The sequence below is a fragment of the Haliotis cracherodii genome, unplaced genomic scaffold (genome assembly GCF_022045235.1).
Source record: "Haliotis cracherodii isolate W230 unplaced genomic scaffold, xgHalCrac1.p SCAF_10, whole genome shotgun sequence".
In the NCBI taxonomy this organism is placed as follows: domain Eukaryota; kingdom Metazoa; phylum Mollusca; class Gastropoda; order Lepetellida; family Haliotidae; genus Haliotis; species Haliotis cracherodii.
In genome coordinates, this window is record NW_027266265.1 from 36,648,799 (window position 1) to 36,670,969 (window position 22,171).

The following is a 22,171-nucleotide window of genomic DNA, read 5'->3' on the forward strand; positions in this document are numbered from 1 at the left end:
ATGTTATGTAAAACATGTATTATTTATTTAAATGTTGATAATCTGGGGAAAGATTTACTTGAATGCAATGCCAGTAAGTAACACTGACACAATAGTCCACCTTATACTTGAGAAATAGTTATGTAATAAATATTTGTGGTTTGGGCCCTAGGCCTTATAGATCTATATTGACTAAGCATGTCTGTCTCTATGGCTGCCTGAAAAAAAATGTAAATATTATTTTGATTAAAGGATACTACTGGTTAATGAAATGTTATGGTTATGGTCGTTTTGCTATCCTGCAAGTCAGGTTTATTTTCAGCAATCCTTGTACTGAAAATGTTCATACATTAAGGTAATATACAGGTAACTTCTACCTTATGTATGCTACGTTTAACATTTTATGGATATAGATTTTGTAATAATGGTTATCTACATATATGTTTCTTTACAGCTTCACCATTTTGAATAATAGAAACTTAATAACATTGTTAAATATGTTTATTGATGTTAATTTTTTTGTTTCAGATTGGTCGCAATATTACTTTTGTATGCTCTGACCACTTCAAGCAATGTGAAATTAAAAGAGGTCTGGGAGGGCACAAAAAGAGGCTTGTTCCAGGAGCTGTTCCATGTATTTTTAGATGGAGCAGTGCCACCAAGAGTAGACCAACCAACAAGGTCCAGGACAGAAGGTATTGATTTGACTATCTCTTATTATCATATCAATTATTACATATAAAATACAGTTCACTAAAATAGTTGTAATCATAATTTGTCATGACATTAATATTTTATTTAATCATTCATTTCTATTCCAGTGCATGTACTGTACAGTGTGTGACACTGTAAATGTATTATGATTATAATAATGTATGAATATATTATTATTTTAATAATGGCAGTATTGCTCCCAGACCTGGCGGGTAGCCAGGTGCGCGGAAGCTATGTCCAATTTTTTAAAAGTACTGATTTAACTTCGAAATGTTACTGCATCCGCCATCTTTGTTTATTTGACCTGACTATTGTCATTGACTTATTACATTTCTTTGTGTGAGTGTTGTCCAAAATGCACCCAATTGCTTAAAATGCAATCAAAAGTATAAAATATTTATGTGAACCCCCGAAAAGTTTTCCTCTTTTTGAGGGAAAACCTGCACACATCCCTGATAATATATTTTATGGTACCAAAATTACTATTCTAGGATATGCTTTATTTACGAGGGAATATGAAATGTTCCATGACTTACTTTTCAGGTTGGATAGCATGGACTGTGTACCAACAATGCCTTCACTGGCTGACACTGCAGATCTGCCTTCGACTACGGCCAGTGACCCGACCCAAACGTCTACTCCCCACCCAACAGCAGATCATGATTACCATGAGAAACAACACGCCACAACTGAAGAAAAATTAGCTTCTGCACATGCAGAGATAAAACGCTTACAAAATTGTGTAAATGTTCAGTCTGCAAAATTATTTTCTATAAGGCGTTTCGCTACCAGTCCTGTGGACATCAATTTTTATACAGGTTTTGCTGATTTCAATGAGCTAGATCATTTTTTTTCAGTGGCTCTATCCTACTGCTTCAAAGATGCAAACCTGGACACAGTTTCAGAGAGGCACTGATGTAGACAAACTACACTGTGGATTTCCATGTTCTTTGTCATTGTTTGACCAATTATTTGCGTTTCTCATTGGAGTAAGACAAGGTTACCCTGAAACACACTTGGCACATCTGTTTAATGTCAGTGTTTCAACTATTTGTAGAATAACTATTACATGGGCCAATTATCTGTATTTTTTGCTTGGATGTGTATGCATTTGGCCCTCCAGAGAAATGATAAATGAAAGAATGCCACCAGAATTTAAATGTTCTTATCCTGCAACACGGGTTATTGTTGACTGTACTGAATTGAAATGTCAAACGCCAACCTCTAGGGTTGTCAATTCAGAAATGTTTTCGCATTATAAAACCCACACCACTATGAAAGCATTGATTGGTATTGCTCCCCATGGGCCAATTACTTTTATCAGTTCCCTTTATGAAGGATGTATTTCTGATAAGGAAATAATCAAACAGAGTGGTCTCTTTTCATTGTTAGAGGTAGGCGATGGAGTTATGGCTGACAAAGGGTTTTTGATCGATGATCTTCTTCACTCTACTGGTGCTCACTTGATTATTCCCCCCTTCCTCTCAAAATCAAATGATTATCAGTTTACTAGAAAGGATGTAGAAATCACACAGGAAATATCCAGACTACGTATACATGTGGAGAGAGCTATCAGAAGAGTGAAGGAATACCATATTTTTGATGGCATAATTCCATTAACCATTGTAGGATCTGTAAATCAAATTTGGACTGTTTGCTGTCTATTATCAAATTTCAGGGGTTCTCTTTTTTAAGTGATGCAAAGAGAAAACTTATGAAACATAACATGGCTAATGCCTCTGTACCGAGAGTGTGGTGACTTTGGACCATTACTTGAACCATGTCATCATGGTGTGTCATCTTGATAAATACTCATTAAACAGAAATGTGATAATTGTTTACTGGTAAATTACTTCAATATGGTATATTATGCAATCAGTTTTGCAAGTTCTTGTGTCATAGTTCAATGGTATGGTAATGGGAGAGTGGAAACATCTTTATTTCCTTGTATTACTAATACATTCATGCTGAAACAGTGCAACTTAAGTTTTAAAAACTGAAGTATGTCAATACCATAACAATTTGATCACCATGAATATATGTGTACACATCTTACCATGGTTACATGTCTAACACATTAATTGTCAATGTCTCATGTCAGAGAAGTAAAGAAATTCATCCTTCATGAAACAAATGAATTACAAAGTCACTTGGCTGATGTATGAATCACTTCATAACCCGATTACTAATGTAAAACTTCATTACCCATAAAAATATACATTTACGGGTTGATATGTCAGTAGAGTCTGTCTGGTTTCCAACCGTACAAGCTACTTGTCAAATTACTTTCCATTCATTACATCAGTCAACTTGCCCCTTACTGATAATATTGTTTAGATTTTACCAAGGATGTAATTTATGAAATAGTTGAAGTAAAACAGATCCAACCTGGTTTTCATTTCATTGCAAAATTCTTCATTGAAATATATTCTCTCCAAGTGGTAATCATCTTTGCACCAAACAAAGAAATCGACCCACCTGGCCCCAGTGAGTAACATTTGACCCATTACTTGATGATAATGCTGGAATGTTTCTTTGAGCTTGTATGTACCTTGAGATGTTAACTTAAGGTAGTTGATATTTGATATGGATTGTGCAGTGGAATATTTGATTTCTAGCAAACCCCAAGGGTCACTCTCAGACGGGTCAAATACCCGCCTGTCTGGTGAAGTGGCTAGATATGGATATGTATGGTTAATGACAATTCCACAAACATGGACATTAAGCTTCTGCAGCCTTGAATATGCCTCAGCAGCAGAGTCCTCATTCTCCATGCCATACTTCATAGCCTCAGTTTGTCTTTTGGATTTAAGTAGAGAGTCACACAAATGTTCAAAATTATCTTGTCTTGTATGCACAAATTTAAAGTTACTTGAAGATAGGCGATGTGCCTTAAGTTCAAACCACTTCTTTTGCTCACCTTGATCTTGTGTTTCCTGCTCGTTTAAAGCACTCTGTGTTGATGAAACTGACAGTCCATCGAGAAATGTTTGTTGGTTTGCTGTAAGTGGGCCATTTAGTTTGCTTTTAATATCAGGCGTTACAAAAGGTGGGGGAAAGGGGTGTGAATGGTTTATGATATGACTTTTGTTTATGTTTGATATATGAGGCTGTTGAAGTGAAATGGTTGAACCTTTGGGAACTTGACCAAACGCAGATGGTACAAGAACTATATCATTCATATTCGGAATGATTGATGAGAACTGATTAGCCTTAGGATTTTGTCCACAAATGTTTTTTAGAGTGGAAGAAAATTCATTATGGTTGATGTCTTTGGGCAAGGGATTGTATAGAGTAGACCTCAAACCATCAAGGCGTCTCTTTTTTAAAGGGACAGGTTTCGCATTGGAAGATGATGAGTGAGTAAGTGTAGGAGAAGCAGAGGAAGTGTTAGTAGAGGCAGCAGATGTAGTTGAGGCAGCAGATGTAGTAGAGGCAGCAGATGAAGTAGGGGCAGTAGAAGAGGTAGTATCTGTTGATGACTTAGATGTAACAGATCCACTGGCAGGTGTTTTTATTTTTTGAACAGTGATTTGGTCTACCTTTTTGGCAAAAAGGCCTTTACTTCTTTGTGGAACATGCCATGTCTGTGGCAGCGATGTTTTTGACAATGCAGGTGGCACTGTTTTTAAGTCAAGGGATTGATAGTGTTGTAACAAATACAGTAAACCAATCACGTGATTACATTTGCCCTGGCCAGATTCACAATTACACGAAGTCTGCTCAATGAGAGTTGAATCGGTTGTATTGATCCAGATCTGAAAAATATCATTGGTAGTCTATTGTTATTATTGTGTTATGTGGTAATATCTGCTCAGTGTAATAGCACTTTTTTTCTTATGAGGATTAATTGGCATGTCCAATTATAACCATGGCTTGAAAATAATTATGCAGGGAACCCAGTTATCTTTTCTAAGCCTTGAGCATACTAAAGGTTTCTTCACTAAATTGATTGTTCTTCAGACTATTGATTCAAGGTGTGGGTTTTCAATAAATGAGAATTTTAATTATCTTTCCATCAAAAAGTACTTTATTTTCACAGCCACAATTGTTTTAAATGTATCTTAACGAGAAAATATGAAACAATTTATTGAGTACAAAAACACAATTTCCTTTCGGTTTTATTCACCTTCATGTGATAAGGGGTTTCATTCTTTTTTATTGACTTGAAGCTTCGAGCTCTGCAAACTGCTCCATCAGGTTGAGGCGATACTATAATCATAAAAGTAATTGAATATCCTGCCTGTTATAATCATGATAATATCAATGTATATAATTGATTTAGAACAGGTCTGTAAAATAAACCCTTGTATACAATTTATATCATTCTTTGTTGTATTTAATTTGCCTGTATGTGTTTACTTTTAGTCTGACTCATGTTACCATAAAATGGTGAGTTATTACACATATACTTCTTTGGATTTATGTGAATGTTGATGGGTCACACAGCAGATCATATGGACATATATTACTCAAATGTGGAGGGCAATAGAACATTATCTGAGCTCCCTGGTAATGTTTAACACTGAACATGAATGGTACACTATGTACAGTGAAAAACAAAATTGATGGAAAACTGTGAAACGAATCTTTACTTAAGGTGAGTTGCTGCTGGTTCTTAGGCTTATGATGATGAAGGGACTTTTTCACAAGTTCAACACGTTTTCTTTGAAGTTACAACAAATGTGAGTAGAAATTTATGTTTTGATAGGTCAATGCACATAACAGAAGAAAGTATTATTTCAGCCAGAGACCATAAAATATGGTATCTGCTTCAGCCTAACAATAGTTATGTGACATATGAGAAAGTCATACAAATCATACAGTGATCAACACAGCAATATATATTTTTTATCTTTAAATTTCAGTTTTACACATACTGTTATATTACTCATTTCATGTTCAAAACAACACCCAATATTTTTTAATGATTTTTCATTGCTACTACAGTAGGAAGCTATTCACCACGTTTTTTTGTTGTCGAAAATATTTATACTTCAGGTGGAATATAAACAATGACAAAAATCCGATTATTCATTTCAAAAGCTGTTCTTATTTGGACTCATTCAATAAGAAAACAAATCGAAACAACTTCACAGCCAAATAAAAGTGTTGTTTATTGTTTACTAAACAATGTGATGTAATGATTATCCCATCAACAATACTAGGTGTCACATGTTTTATAAAAACCGCAAGATGTGTGTTTTTGGAGGATTTTGATAAGATAATATTTAACGGAAAAATCACTTCCGGGTTGCCGACACAACCAAGCCCCTACCTTCAACATCGAATATGTATCCCTCGCAAAAATTGCCATAGGCTCTTTTTAATACTTTTCTGGGGACTTTTGCAATTTGGTTTACCCAAGTTTCAACAAAACCGGGTCTTATGACCGGGACACAGTTTAAATTTTTGGTCCACACAGTCTTCGCGCTCAAATTGGTGGAAGCCATTTCGATACTGATTCCTTGACACGGAAGCACCGAATGCTCTCCAAGCCTCGTTTGCGATCCAAGATGGCGAAAGTGTGATATATATATATATATATATTAAGAATTTAATAAATGATTTTCCTGTGCTCATTGCATAGGGATCTTGTATTGATAGTATCTAAGGATGTCCATCTTACCAACAGGTCATAGTCTTGTTGATGTGTATTGAACTGGTTGTAAGTAAAACATGGGTGGGACGGGGCAGCTTTTATTTCTGCAAACACAGACAAAAACATCTTGTTGGAAACTATTGACATCAGATTATAATGTCTTACTTTTGTCACATAAGTCACTTCCTATTGATGTCACTGACTCTAAGAGTGAAACTGCAGCTGAATCCCCACATACAGCACAATTAGTAGAACAGCATCACCATATATCCAAACACATGTGATATCGTGTGCACACAGATTGTCCTGCTAGGTACTTAATCCTACCTCCGATGGTTGACTCCGATGGTTGACTGCACTGGCACTACTGTACATATTCGCTTTGAATAAACCTGTCGCCTGTAGACTGCAGGAGACGCCACCCAATGAAATATCGTGTTTTAAATAAATGTTTTATGTAAACTTGAGTTACATAAATCAGAACATAATGTCTACATTTTCAGTAAACGGTCAAATCACTTAAAATACCATATGTTCATATCAGTTTACATCAGCATTATATCTAGTAGTATAGTCACGTAACACTAAGTAATATTTTTGTATGTCATAATTGTGTTGTAAAAGTGTTAGGACAAGGTATCAAGCTACTATTTTAACATGATCAGGATGTAAAAACATCATACACTTTACAATGATATATTTTCAGCATGTTCAGCCAACTGTTGGCAACTTATCTATCTTCAGTGTCAATCCCACAAGCCTACCTTTGGATGGTTGGCCTGTCGGACAGTGATTCCAGAATCACAGCATTAGATTGGGATGGCGAAGCAGGCTTTGTGCCCCCCCCCCCCCTGTCTTAGGCCTCCTGTCTGACTTTTCCTTTCCTTTTCCTTAGTCACTGTTATCAACAAACCATATTTCTCTGAACATTCAATAATGGGAACTCAAAATCAGGTAACACGTCGCTGTTTCTTCTACAAAATAGGGGGCATTGTAAGATATTTTAGATAAATCATTGACGGATGTGTGTGTCCGGAGTCAAGTAACACACTAAAAGCATAAAATATGATAACTGTTGCCAAAGACTGTAAATTTCAATAAACGCTTATAGTGAGTTATGAGTGAATAATTCAAGGGAAGATGTAGATATTTATTTATGCAAATTATGAAAAAGATTATAATTGTCCAAACAATAATAATTATCAGCTAGTTTCATACAAAATACAATAAATAAACAGTGTCATTTGATATGAAAACATACATCTCTGTTTCAAGTGGCATATTGCTTCCTGCCCTCATCTGCAGATATTCGCACATAATTGTTTTTTTCTGGAATACAATTTGCTTCATTTAAGTGAACAATTTTCAGATCTAAAGTTATGCTAAAATATTATATGTCATTCCCAAATTTATAAAATATTTTCGATTTGTTTGAAATTCTCACTGATATCTACTTTTACTAAAATAGGCTACTGTAACATTACTTCATTCGTTTTCAACAACATCGTCAACAAAGGTAAGTACAGAATTTAGAAAATGGGTGCGTTTTGGGCAGTGTTAATTTATTTTAACGAGGGCTAAAGATACGTGTGGCCGCGATGGGGTCCTACAGTCTCGGCTGGGATGCGTTTAGACTTGCTATGGTTCTCGTTGTCAAAGGCTCAGTGTACCCAGCAAGGTAATTCGATTGCCAACATATGCTTAGGTACTAAATTCAATGTTACATCTGAATAATAATGTGTTTTAACTTACGCATTTAGGACCTCAGTAATCTGCTCCCGGTGCCTTCCCCTTGTTCTTTGCGCCCATGCCACACCCCTTGAAGTTTCCAACACAGCGATCGTGTCACACATATGTACTAAGCTTTAGCTGAGTTTCATTCGAGAAATGCTTTTGAGTTAAAAACTCAGCTGAGCTTTTTTTTGCAAACTCAATTTGAGATTTGAGTAAAAACTTAGTTTGATTCGAGAAATCGGGGCCAGGTCGATATCGTACATCTGGATTTTTGCAGCATACGACATTAAACAACAAACAATATATTCGATGTTGAAATGATAGATAAGGCCAAAAGGTGTTGTCTTGTCCGACATGAAAGTACCATCAACTCGTATCAAGTATAACTCATATCTTATAAGGTAATATTACTTTTTGAGCAACCCCACATACGGCACATGATGTGCACAGACTACTGGACAAGCTATTCACCAATTACAGCGTTCTCGTGAGACCGGCTCACGATCAAGGCAACCCGACGACAATTAGTGTTGACTTCACTATACATCAAGTGGAATTCTTGGTTAGTAAAAACCGCATCTCACCCGTAGGGGGCCTATCATTTGTTTTTCTGAAGGCGCCCGGGTTTCTTTAAACTTAATTTGTTCTCCTCATGTTCGACTGGAAGCCAAAACTGAAAGACGCATATTCTGCGGCATGATCATTGACCAACACCAGAAAACTGCTGCCATCAGAATGCAAGATTGTCTGAAAAGTGTAATTATCAATCAACAAGCATTGTCCTGTCAGCTTTGAAATGTATTTCATAGTATATGTGTTATAATTTCAGAATATTAAAACACAAGAAATGAAATCACAGGGATTTTTCAGCATTGTAAGTAGACACTGTTGACTAAATTGATTGATTTACCTATGACTCTATAAAAGCAAGAAAACCAGTTCCGTAATCAGTCAACTAAAATGGGGATGGTCAGGCTCCTTTGTGACTTGACTGATTGCATGTTGTCGTACCTATTGGCATGGGTCGTATGTAATGCGTAAATAAAATATCTATTATTACAGTACTGATATGATGCATCCACATTTCAACAATCGTGTAATATTTGGATCAGGAATCTAGTTAAAAACTATTGACGTTTGGCTTGGTATCACCCGGTACTGCTGTGCCCGCCCATTGATATGCTCATGTGGAGTTTCTTTATTTTCCCAAATCATCACTTAGAAGATAAATATTAGCATCCACGGTGTTGTTGACCGTCACATCATCTGGTTCAATCAGAAGTGGTTTTTGTGATTCGAAACCCTCGGTTGAACAATCAGAATCAAGTCTTTTTTCAATTCAAAGTAGAATGTTCCATAATACGTTCCCACAAAACGAGTAGAACGTGGTATTTGAACTATGGTAGTAACTTTCTTTTAATTGGCTTCGTACATTTTGTCCATCTTAATTTCACAGAACTGGACAGACGAGTTCCTGGTATGGGACCAAACTGATTATGGAGGAATACAACACATCTGTGTCCCGGAAAACAAGATATGGAAACCAGACTATGTCATTTACAACGAGTAAGTGAATACTTGTTGTGTAAAGTGTAAAACTATGGATTTTTAAACAGTGAAATCTGGTTATTTAAGTTTCTGAGGGCCATTGACGCGACACCGACATGGACGTAGTTCGAGACAAACGATGTGCTTATACAAAGCCACCGTGTTCATATGCAGTAAGCTGGGGCAATTAGGTCTTCATTAACGATATGTCGAATCAATGTGGTCCGTGTAAATGATATATCGGATCGATACAGTTCGAATTAACGATATATCAGATGAATAGAGCTCAGGTTAACGATATACTAGATCAATACTGTTCGAGTTAATGATATATCGGATCGATAAGGTTAAACTTTGAATTCGAATTTACAATGTACATGTAAGAGATCAATAGAGTTCAAGTTATTCGTATATCGGAGCGGTTGGGTAGCCTAGTGGTTAAAGCGTTCGCTCATCACGCCGAAGAACCGGGTTCAATTCCCGACATGGGTACAAGGTGTGAAAAGTGCGAATATTGCTAAAAGCAGCGTATAATCATGCTCACTCACTCACTGTATATCGGAACAAATACGGTTCGCGTTAACGATATAGAATATTAAAAGACTCCCAGTTAAAAATACATCGGGTCAAAACGGTTCGAGTTAACGATATACGCGATCATTCGATTTCATGTTGAGGACATGTTGGGTCGAGACAGTTCGAGTTAATGATATATTAGACCAATATGAAGTATTACACTGAAGTATGGAGGATCCTAACCTTTCAATAAATACTCATATGTGTATCTGGTATGGCCAATACAACATCGTCACATTATGACCTTTTCTTATCTGGACTGACAACCCAAGTAGAAATGACCGATTGTTGGTTTAATTTGATATAATTGATTCATACCTACATGGGTGTCCCACGTCTTTTGTATTAGATCTCAAATGTAACATCTAATCACAGGTTTATTATAACTGCATGGGATCAGAAGTAGTGTCACAGATTTGATGATTGCTGCTTTAGGGAAAGCATCAGCCATTCTGTTACCAAAGACTCCAACAGGGCAACAATGTCGTATTGGTCAGTAGTAAATTATTATAAAATGCAATGATGTCATAACGAAATATTTGTAATAGCCTTAAGACATGACGGAGAGCCTAAAAGCATAATAAATTGGTTATGTTTCGACTGTTTATTGATATATAAACTAGTTGATACAGTTCTGGATCTACCGATAGTGGGGCTGGCGACAGCGTCTCCACCCTTGGATCCAACAATTTGAGTTGAGTTAACAATATATGCGCTTAATAGAGTTCAATCTGGATCACTGTAGGTCGAGGCCGCACGGCACATCGTCAAATATTATATGGTAGAGTTGATACTGAGAGTATTTGTCTCAAGTACAATTACAGAAAATGGTATCAGGAAATTGATGACATGAAGAAATACGAATGAAATCTAAAGTATATAAAGTAACTAAAATATATTCTTCTGAAGGCATAAGTAAACATTATTTGTCGAGTCATTCATTATGTTTGACTTCATAATGTATTGTTGGCAACAATACAGCTTTGTGACGTCTCAATACTTCATCTGACCAATCAGCTTGGAAAATGTGCCAATATGGAAAAGTTATTTGCACTCAGCCTTTTAATCTTAATATAATATTATTTGCACTTGATACTGACTTCTGTGACCCTGATTGCATCATATAAAACGTATTACAAAGATATGACTACCATTGAATAATAGTCATTGCAATTGTACTCATTATGTCTGTTACTGACATACACATATATACGTCATTTTGCAGAGTAAGTGCCAACGCATGGATTGGAGATGGCATCGGTTTGGTAAGAATATATTTCAATGGGCAGATACTCTGGGAACCTGGTTATATTGCTACAACAATATGTAACGTGGACATCAAATACTTCCCCTTTGACACACAGATCTGTTCTGTGAAGTTAACGTCATGGATGGCGTCGAACATTAGCCTTCACACCTACTCAAGGACGGGCGTTTCTCTGGGTAAAACATCGGAAAATGGGGAGTTTGAATTCACCAATCACTGGGTTGAACACTCATCTTTTCTACTGAAGCGTTTTGAAAATGAAGCACTTGATGAATTACATTTCTTCGTCATTCTGAAGCGGAGAGCAACCTTCTAATGGCTGTGTCTGGTGTCACCACTGCTGGTGTTCCCCTTGTTGAGTCCTCTGAGTTTCCTGGTTCCTGCAGACAGTGGGGAGAAGACGACCCTGGCCATCACATCTCTACTGTCAATCTTTGTCTTCATGTCGTCCATCTATGAAACGCTGCCAAAGCTTTCTAACACTATCTCCCTTTTCGGTAAGATTTAGGTCTCAATTGTAAGGTGTTGATACATGAAAATTAATCACTGCATGTACATGCATAGACAATGTCTGCAATGGATCTGTGACGGTGAATTATCCTTACAATATAACGACTCCTGTCAGAATTGAACAAGTTACTTCAAGGTGAATATGTAAGTGAAAGACAGTGTGAGCTGCATTCGGAACGTACTGAACAACAAAAGTTCCTGTGACATTGAATAACATTTAATGCTTATGTTCTCTATTTTACCAAATCTGAAACAATTTCGGTTTGCAGCAGATAAAAGACTCCTGTAAGTGTTCAAATGGTTCAATTTGCCATACTGACTTTAGAAAATGCGTGATTTCATAAAAAAAACCATGAACATGCCAAAATGTCAATTTACAAATCAATAGCGTGTGTGTCCACCTCTGGTTGCGATGCAAGCAACACATATTCGTCTCATGGAATGGACCAGGCGTCGCACAACGTCCTGTGGGATATCAGTCCATATCTACTGGAGCATTTTTCGAAGTTCCTGGAGTGTCTGTGGATCACGTGGTTGACGTCGAAGGCGCCGATCCATCTCATCCCACATGTGCGAGCCGGCCAGGGGATGGCATTCACGTTGTTTTGTTGAAGGGAATCCTGAACAAGTCGAGCAATATGAGGCCGGGCGTTATCATGTTGAAAGGTAATGCCTGGGCCATGACGACGCAAAAACTGTAGAACAACAGGGCCGATGATCTCGTCGCGGTCCATTGAGATTTCCCTCTACCACTATCAAACGGGTCCTCGGTCTTGCTGTAATCCCACCCCATACCATAACGCTGCCGCCCCCGAACCGATCTTCTTCCATGACACAATGATTGACGTAACGTTCACCTCGACGTCGGAACACTCAAATCCGTCCATCTCTGTGGCTGAGGTGAAAACGAGACTCGTCAGTGAATAGAACTTGGCCGTCCAGCGTAGACGATGCCTGCAGCACCACTGTAGACGTGCTTGACGGTGGTTTCCTGTCAAAATGGGACGTCTGGCGGGTCTTCTGGCGACAATCCCTGCACTGCACATCTGAGGCGACGAAGATATTATGAAGATATTCGTCGAAGGCTAGGGATGCTTCTTGCAGTCACTGTTGCTGGCTGGAATCGATTTCGTAGGTGTGTTGTTCGAATCAAGTTGTCTTATCGATTATTGGTTACGCGTGGCCTGCCACTCCGAGGATGGTCTCTGACTTCATTCGTCTGTTGCCAACGTTGCCATAAACACCAAATGGTGTTTCTGTGGACGTTAAATTGTCTTGCAACATCACGTTGACTCGATCCTGCTTCAAGCATACCAATGGCTCGCAGTCACTCATTTTCGGACAGGCGTGGCATTTCGTGATGTTGAATAATTGCGTAATTTTGTTGTTTTTCTGAGTGGTTGTTGTCAGCACGGAGCCCCGTTAACGCACGTGTTTATATCCATTCTTGGGGAGTGAAATGCATGGGGCTTGCATAAAAGTAATTTTTCTGCAGCAGTTGCGTTTTTGTGACTCGATTCCTTACATGTACCACAATATTGAAAACAAATCTTTACTTGTTTGAAAAATCCACTAAAATATTTGTGTCACAGGAACTTTTGTTGTTGAGTATATTTAACTTGATATAAGATATGATATTAGTATGCCCATCATTTAAAGGGTACACATGAATTGCAGAATGTGCATATGCATGTCTGCACCCATAATGTGTACCAAGCATACATGTACACGAATACATATTATTTCCTTAAATTATGAAAATGAAGAGTGCAATGGTGTTTTGCAGAGTTGTTCTTTATTGCAGTCTCATAACGAGTGGGAGAGGCCTGAAATGGGATTCACACATAACAATTTTCCTTTGTCTTACACTTTAACCACAGGCAAGCAAATACTGATTTACTTAGATGTTCCTAATGGGGCTTTCAATCGCATACATGATGGCTTTGACATTAAAAATACATGTGTTGGTTTTCCTTGCAATTACATTTCGGTGCTGGACATTTAAAGAGTTCCAGTTGTATTTCAGTGACAGTTACACTATCTCCCTTTTAGGCAAGATTTAAGTGTCAACTGTAAGGTGCTGATACATGAAAATCAATCACCACATGACAACATAACATCTCCAGTTAGACTTCAACAGGTTACCTTAAGCCGGATATAGAAGTGAAAGCTGCATTCGGAACGTTATATTTTACTTGCTGTAAGATATGATATAATCCAGAAATTATACTCAATTGCAACGTTGATGTGGTAAACGTGTATTGTAGAATGTATAAATGCATGTGGGTACCCATCATGTGTGCACTAATCGATATTCTGCTCAAGCATCAATAGCTTAACTTATTCAAATGCAGTTGAGTTATGCAGAGTTGTGCCTTATCCAGTCTTACAAACATTGGAAGAGAACAGTAATTGGCTTCTCACATAGCAATTGTCCTGTGTTTTACACTTTAACCACAAGGCTAGCAGACCTCTCAAGCAGATATTGATTCAATTAGTTGTTCCTTACGTGGACTTTCAATCACATACACGATGGCTGTGACATATTTATGAACTTGTTAGCTTTCCTTGCAATTACATTTCGATCCGGGCCATTAAAGACTTGTATTTCAATTACCGATCCGGATGCCTTACTTTGTTGAATTTACTAAAGGATTCGCCAATAAGGATAATATTTACTCTCGCTGACACATGCAAACTTCAAACTTTGATCCTAGCCAATGATATACAGTAACATGGTTGTTTTCATTCATTTCCTTTTCAGTACTCCTGGCATCTGTTCAGACTTTCCTCAGCTTCCTGACTGTGATATGCAACGTCACCATACTCTGTATCCATCGACTCCCATCGAACTACACAATCCCAATGTGTCTGAAGAAAGTATTCATAAAGGAGGCACCGACGGCAAAGATCCTCATGGCAAAGAAGGGCAGCATGTTGAATGCTAACCTCGATGGAGAGACTGTTCACGCCCCAAGTACAACTGTTACTTGGGGAATGGTTGCAGGATTCATCAACAGAATATGTTTCATTGCTTCTTTAGTGTCGACTTCCGTCGTTACCATTGTGATCGGATCAATGTTTTTCATTTGACTAAACGTGTACACATGTATTTGCTAAAATTGAAATCACATTTGTTATTTTTAGGTTTCTGTGTGCTATTATGTTACAGGAGAACGAATAAGACAAATATTTATCACCCGCCCCGTAGTGAATGAACGGTTGGTAATATCTAGACTTGAAACCTGAAACAAATGACATCCATTTCAACTCGTCACATATCTATTATCTCGTGTCACAAAAGTATTGATGCATTATATCTGATTCTGTCTGATGTTTATGGGTATCATCGTTGATCACATTTGTGATGCTGAACCCTATTTGTATAACTATGTCATACCAAGGTTTTGATCACTTTCGCAATTACTGAGAGAGTACATGTTAAACAATCCCGTTTAAAGAATAAAAGCGGTTGCAATCCTTCAGTCAATCTTATCTTCAATGTTAATGTATGCCGTAACATTGAACATCATCCAAGGCAAATAGATGTCACACGTCTCGAGACCGCCTCCGTGGTCTTATGGTAGAGCATCATACCAAAAGACGTTTAAAGATGGTATTTGTTGTTACCCTGTCTGGCGCTCCGCATTAAGGGGCTAAAACAAGGACTGGTCGGCTCGGAGTCAGTATACTGTGTCTGAGTGGGGTATTCATTGGTAAACTGCGGCATGGTATCTCAGTGTGCTAGCACTATAAATCGGCACCAGTCCGGACAAGTACAAGCAGACACACACACACACACACACACACACACACACACACACGTGCATGCACGTCGCTTTATAAGTGCAATAATCTTGGACGCGACGTTAAACCCCATTTCACCTCACCTCATGATCACATGTCACTCACCAAACAGTTCCCTTATGTTTTGTGGGTAGTATATTTCCCCACAATTCTGAATAATCGATTATGTGTATCATCGTAAAATGATTTATGCCATTATAGGTGGAGGCGAAATGTTCATATTGCGTAGTCCCGGCAAAGATATGACGCACCTTTTACCAAATGTCTGCCGACGCTCCGGGGGTATTTTGCAAAATAAAAGCATTTTGCATTGTAGCGTAAGATTACATTTTGCAAGCACTTCTTGGTACAATGTACTTTTTTCGATATCATCTCCCCACCCTGCCCTTCTAAACAGCAATTAAGAATATATTCCAGGAACTTTCATCTTTGGACGTTGAAATCATGCAAAGGTCAGTCATGTGAGTATTCGAGTAAACCAACTGTCGGGGTACGATGACAATCAATCAACCAAGTCACCCAACCATTCATTGATATCAAGGAGTGTCGTGTCCATAGAGCGTCGGTCACCCCTAAAAAGACAGTGGGACATGCCCACAGGTGTTAATCCATTAATCCCTGTGTTGTTCGAAGTTTTCCATTGTTGGGAAATCGGGAGTTCACCGCCTGACTACCCGATCCATGAAGTGGATATGTAACAAAACACAGATATGATTTCCCTTCATGTCGAGCAATATTCCAGCAGCTTTGGTGTTTTCATTTCAAAACTTTTGAGATACAATCGAGCACGACCTTTCTCCCATACGACCCTCGTTTGGAAGTTGTTTGATCAGGTTTACAACATTCAAAGCCTCAGTAAAGCTTTCAAAACGTTTATGGTAGACATGTGGAGGACATTGCCAAATAAGTGACGAAAATAATGTCCAATGCAATTCCCTATTTTGACTTGTACAATATGTTCCCGTATTTTATCAGGTGAACAGTTGATTTGCCTTTACATGTGTTTGTGACAGGTGACGGTGGGACAGGATACGGTCACCATTCCGCAAACACCTGGTATCATTACTATTTGATTGTGATTCATAAACATATGCTCTGATATTGTCGGAATCGTACAATCGACTCTGCTTCATGCAGAGATTTCTATTGGGTATGGAAAAGGGTTTTGTCGCTTTATTTAAATATTTAGACAATTAACATTATTAGCTTTACATGAATATTGACTGACTTCATCAACTAACGAATAAAACGCGGCGATTTAACAATTTGAAATCAATATTTCTGCGCACCTCTTGTTTACTTTCAAATTGACGCCAAAGTAAATTCTACGGAGATTGCCCTCACGTTATCCTGCTTCTCCTTCCCATTACAATGTTATTCTGCAGCTGGTTGGCAGGATCACGTCATTTTTTTCCGTATGAAATCGAGTCATTGCACAAGTATGATCTGAGACCAGAGTTCATCCACGATGTACCGTGCTTTGGTGGTAACGATCCTGATTCTGTGTTTCAGTGATACAGGTGAGATGTCAGTGCCTCCTTGTGGAGGGCCTATTTTGTTGTCTCTGCATTTTTATGAGTCTGAATGGATCGGTGGTCAGACTCAGTGAGTTGCTTGATTGAGTGTTATCGTACCCCGACTGCGTTCCACGTTGCTCATAATAACAATCTTTGGATTATCGTGTCTGGCACGAGTGTGTACAGGCTGCCGTCAAACAGCTGGAATATTGAGTAGTACATAATTGGTTGGTTGGTTGGTTTGTTGTTTAACGCCACACTCAGCAATATTCCAGCTATATTACGGCGGTCTGTAAAATAATCGAGTCATGAATTGACATGCATCAACCAAGTCAGCGAGCCTGACCCTCCGATCCCGTTAGTCGCCTTTTACGACAAGCATTGTCGCCTTTTACTGCAAGTATGGGTTGCTGAAGACCTATTCTACCCCGGAATCCTCAGAGTAGTACATAAAACAAATACAATATTCAATTCGATGTTACATTGATAGATAAGGCCTACAGATGTCCTCATGTTCATCATAAAAAAGTACCATCTAGGAGGGGCTGTCCGGTAGCCTAGTGGTTAAAGCGTTCGCCCGTCACGCCGAGGACCCGGGTTCGATTCCCGACATGGGTACAATGTGTGAAGCCCATTTCTACTGTCCCCCGCCGTGATATCGCTGAAATATTGCTAAAAGCGGCGTAAAACCAACTCATACACTCATCAACTAGGAAATATAATTAAAGTATTACCAATATCTTGTATGTTACATTTCCTTTTTGAGCGACTCCACATACGGCGCATGATGTGCACAGACTACTGGACAAGCTATTCGCCAATTACAGCGTTTTCGTGAGACCTGCTCACGATCAAAGCAACCCGACGGCGATAAGTGTTGACTTCATGATAAATCAAGTGGAATTCCTGGTGAGTGAAATCAGCACATCTGTTTTTCTCCATAGCCCATAGGGACCGATTTGATTTTTGATTTTTTTAAACTTAATTTGTTCCCGAAATGTTCGACTGAAAGCCCAAATTGTGGTGTGGTGTGTTGCAGCTGTAGACAAATAAGCCTCAGATAATAATGCAATACACAAATTTTCCCTCAGGTTTGATGTAAAAAAATGTGTAAAACTGTTTTCGAAGAAGTGAAAGTAAAATTATAAACCAGTTTCTTGCAAAACATCAATATGAACTGAAAAATGCAAAAATGCAACTACGAATATTGTCCTGTCAGCTTTGAAATGTATCTCATTGTATGTATGTTATAATTTCAGGACATTAAAACACGAGAAATGAAATCCCTGGGATTTTTCAGCATTGTAAGTAGATGCTATTGAGTGAATTAAGTATTTTCTGAAACATCAGCAAATTTTCACATTACACCTGATTGAGTGGTTCAGCGCTCGCTCTTCACGCCGACGACCCGCCGCAATATATGGAAACAAGGGTCGGGTTGTGTTTTGGGCCATATCTTGAAAACGGTTCAACATATTTTAACTATATTTTGATCTAAATTTTAACTGGATACATTTCCATGAAAACAATTTTGAATTAGTCTCAAAACAACTCTAGGCCGAATAATGACTCTCAAACCTATAATTATTTTTGAAAAAAACTACATGTGCAATGACCATATGCACAAATATTTTTGATTTAATTATAATTTTCAATTGTTTAATTTATTAATTTATTGTGTTTTCATGGAAACAATTTGGACTAAACAAGTCTCAAACAAGTAGCGTTTGGTTCCCGACGAAACTGACCAGTTAATGAATATTTCTGCATGAAACCATTATCTCTCTGGTCTATGATATAAGTTCCTACTATTGTTTTTCGGATTTGCAAACTCTTTAACATCAACAACTTGAACTAATGTTTTTAAGTAAAAACACATTCTAGTTGTTTTTGGAATCGTGTTGTGTATCAAGCCAACTATAATATGTGCTTGAGCGTAGTCTCTCTTGACCTTATCTGTTCTTCATTTTCTCATAACCAGCAACACGCGGGGCAAGGGAAATCGTATATTTGAGGAGAACACACTCAGTTACCATTTTAAACCGACTGACGTAATGGCTTGGTATCTTCCGAAACTGACGAGTCGTGTCATGTATTAAAATACAATCATATGCTCGTGGTGGTTGTCTTTATGTTCCAAAATCATCACTCAGAAAACAACTATTAGACTACGCGGCGATGCGGCCGTCACATCATCTGTTTTAAATAGAAGTGGTTATTGTGAATCGAAAATCTCGGTTGAACAAATCAGAATCAATTTTCGTAATACTTTTCCACTAAACGAGTAGAACGTGGTATTTTAACAATTGGTAATAACGTTCTTTTAATTGGCTTCATATATTTTGTTTATCTTATTTTCACAGAACTGGTCAGACGAGTTTCTAGTGTGGAACCAAACTGATTATGGAGGAATACGCTATATTACCGTCCCTGAAAACAAGATATGGAAACCAGACTATGTCATTGACAATGAGTAGGTGAAAACTTGCATTTTTGTGTCAAATTATGTATTTTTAAACACAGTTAATTGAATCGTTAATTCAAAGTTTCTGAGGGCCATGGGCACTACATCGACTTATACGTATTTCGAGACAAGCGAAGTGTTGATACAAGGCCATCGTATTCGTATGCATATAAACCCAGGCCAGAAAGTCTTAATTAACGATATGTCGGAACAATGGAGTTCGAGTTAACGATATATGAGATCAATGGAGGTCGAGTTAACGACATATCTTATCAAATTGTTTTTGAGTAACCGATATATATAAGTTGAGGATATATCGGATCAATACGGTACGAGTTAACGCTATATAAAGATGAATAGAGTTCAAGCTAGGTGCAGATACATGGCCGTGAAGATCCGGGGTAGAAAAGGTCTTCAGCAACCCATGCTTGCCGTAAAAGGCGACTAACGGGATAGGGTGGTCAGGCTCGCTGACTCGGTTGATGCATGTCAACGATCCCAATTGGATGGATCGATGCACATAATATTAATCACTGGCTTGTCTGGTCCAGATTCGATTATTTAGAGACCGCCGTTATATATATAGCTGGAATATTGCTGAGTGCGGCGTTAAACAACAAACCAACCAACCAACCACATTGTCGATATGCAGTAGACTCGGGCCATTAGGTCAACGTTAACGATATATCGGAACACTATTGCGATATGTCAGATCAATGTGTTTCTTGTCAATGATATATCAGATCAATATTGTTCGAGTTAAGGACATATACTATGCCAAAAAAGAAGGGAATAGTGGAAATCATCAAGACACATCTTCTGATCTACATGGTATTGGCAAATGAAAATGATATGATCATATCTTGTGGGTCATATCTAATTGGTCATAATGATAGGTGTGATGAGATGGTGGTGCACGAGGTCGTTGAAGAGGTCAGGGGTCAGATTCGAAATTTGCATGTTGCAGCCAATATCGCTAATATCGGGTACTATATATGTCAATGGAGTTCAAGTTAATGATATATCGGATCAATGTAGGTCACTGACCTTGAAAATCTTTAAAATGAAAAAGTGCAAATATCGAGAAGGTATTTGCACTCGACCTTTTAATCTTAATTTGTTATTATTTTGACTTCTGTGACCTTGATTAAAACTTTATGTCACGAGTACCATTGAATGGTCATTGAATTGCAATTTGAAACTGTGAGAATGACACATTTAGTCTGAGTTCATAAACACACATATACGGTTTATTGCAGTGTCAGTGCTAAAAAGGGAATCGGAGATGACAGAAAGTTGGTGATCATCGATTCCAGTGGACAGATACTCTGGGAACCCGGTTATATTGCTACAACTACATGTAACGTTGACATCAAATACTTTCCCTTTGACACACAGATCTGTTCTGTGAAGTTAACGTCATGGATGACGTCGAACATTAGCCTACACACCTACTCGAAGACGGGTGTTTCTTTGGGCGATACTTCGGAAAATGGGGAGTTTGAAATAATCAATCATTGGGTTGACCATTCTTCCTTTCCAATGACTCGTTTTGAAAATGAAGCACTTGATGAATTACAATTTTTCGTCGTCCTGAAGCGGAGAACAACCTTCTACTGGCTGTGTCTGGTGTCACCATTGCTGGTGTTCCCCTTGCTGAGTCCTCTGAGTTTCCTGGTTCCTGCAGACAGTGGGGAGAAGACGACCCTGGCTATCACGTCTCTACTGTCAATCTTTGTGTTCATGTCGTCCATCTATGAAACGCTGCCTAAGCTTTCTAACACTATCTCCCTTTTCGGTAAGGTTCAATTCTGAATTTTAAAATGCTGATAAATAAAAATCTACAGCATCTACATACTTGTATACGCATTGTCAACAATGCGTCTGGGACAACAGAAATTACTTTCTCAATATGATCTCCAATCACAGTTATGTCAGATTTTCTTAAGCCGTGTAGATGAATGTAATCGCTACATTTGGAACATAATATTGTACCTGCTAATCGAGATAGTATGCTCAAAATTTAAATGGAATTAATGCATAAGAGAACTTGAAGTACATGTATATATGTGGCTCGACGTCATTGTTATACAGTAAACAGTTATTTATATATTCCTATTTCAGTGCTCCTGGCATCTGTTCAGACTTTCATCAGCTTCTTGACTGTGACGTGCAACGTCATCATACTGTGTATCCATCGACTCCCATCAAACTACAAAATCCCAATGTGTTTGAAGAGAGTATTCAAGAGGAATTCACAAACGGCAAAGGCCTTTGTGGCAAATGATGGCAGTATGTTGAGTGCAAACCTCGATGAAGAGAATGTTCACGCCTCTGGTGACAATGCAACTTGGGAAATGGTTGCAGGATTCATCAACACAATATGTTTTATAATTTCCTTCGTCTCGACTACTATCGTAACCATTGTGATCGGAGCCATGCTCTTCTCTTGA

At 38.1% G+C, this 22,171-nt stretch overlaps 1 protein-coding gene and 1 pseudogene across 1 annotated transcript; both read left to right on the forward strand.

The window, feature by feature from the left end:
* The first annotated feature begins 7,918 nt into the window (after positions 1 to 7,918).
* On the forward strand, positions 7,919 to 15,023 carry LOC139453757 (neuronal acetylcholine receptor subunit alpha-6-like; annotated as a pseudogene).
* A 2,182-nt stretch (positions 15,024 to 17,205) lies between these two features.
* Positions 17,206 to 22,171, forward strand: LOC139453758 (neuronal acetylcholine receptor subunit alpha-3-like). The gene is made up of 6 exons (XM_071235223.1): positions 17,206 to 17,257; positions 18,021 to 18,163; positions 18,514 to 18,558; positions 19,618 to 19,727; positions 20,978 to 21,516; positions 21,843 to 22,171. The coding sequence occupies exons 1-6, from the start codon at positions 17,206 to 17,208 to the stop codon at positions 22,169 to 22,171; spliced, it is 1,218 nt and encodes a 405-aa protein (XP_071091324.1).

Excerpts from the sequence above, each read along its gene's own strand:
- LOC139453758 (XM_071235223.1), top strand. The coding sequence starts at position 17,206 with ATGTACCGTGCTTTGGTGGTAACGATCCTGATTCTGTGTTTCAGTGAT. Across the intron at positions 17,258-18,020 it reads TCTGTGTTTCAGTGATACAG|CGACTCCACATACGGCGCAT; the intron begins GTGAGATGTCAG and ends TTCCTTTTTGAG. Across the intron at positions 21,517-21,842 it reads TAACACTATCTCCCTTTTCG|TGCTCCTGGCATCTGTTCAG; the intron begins GTAAGGTTCAAT and ends TTCCTATTTCAG.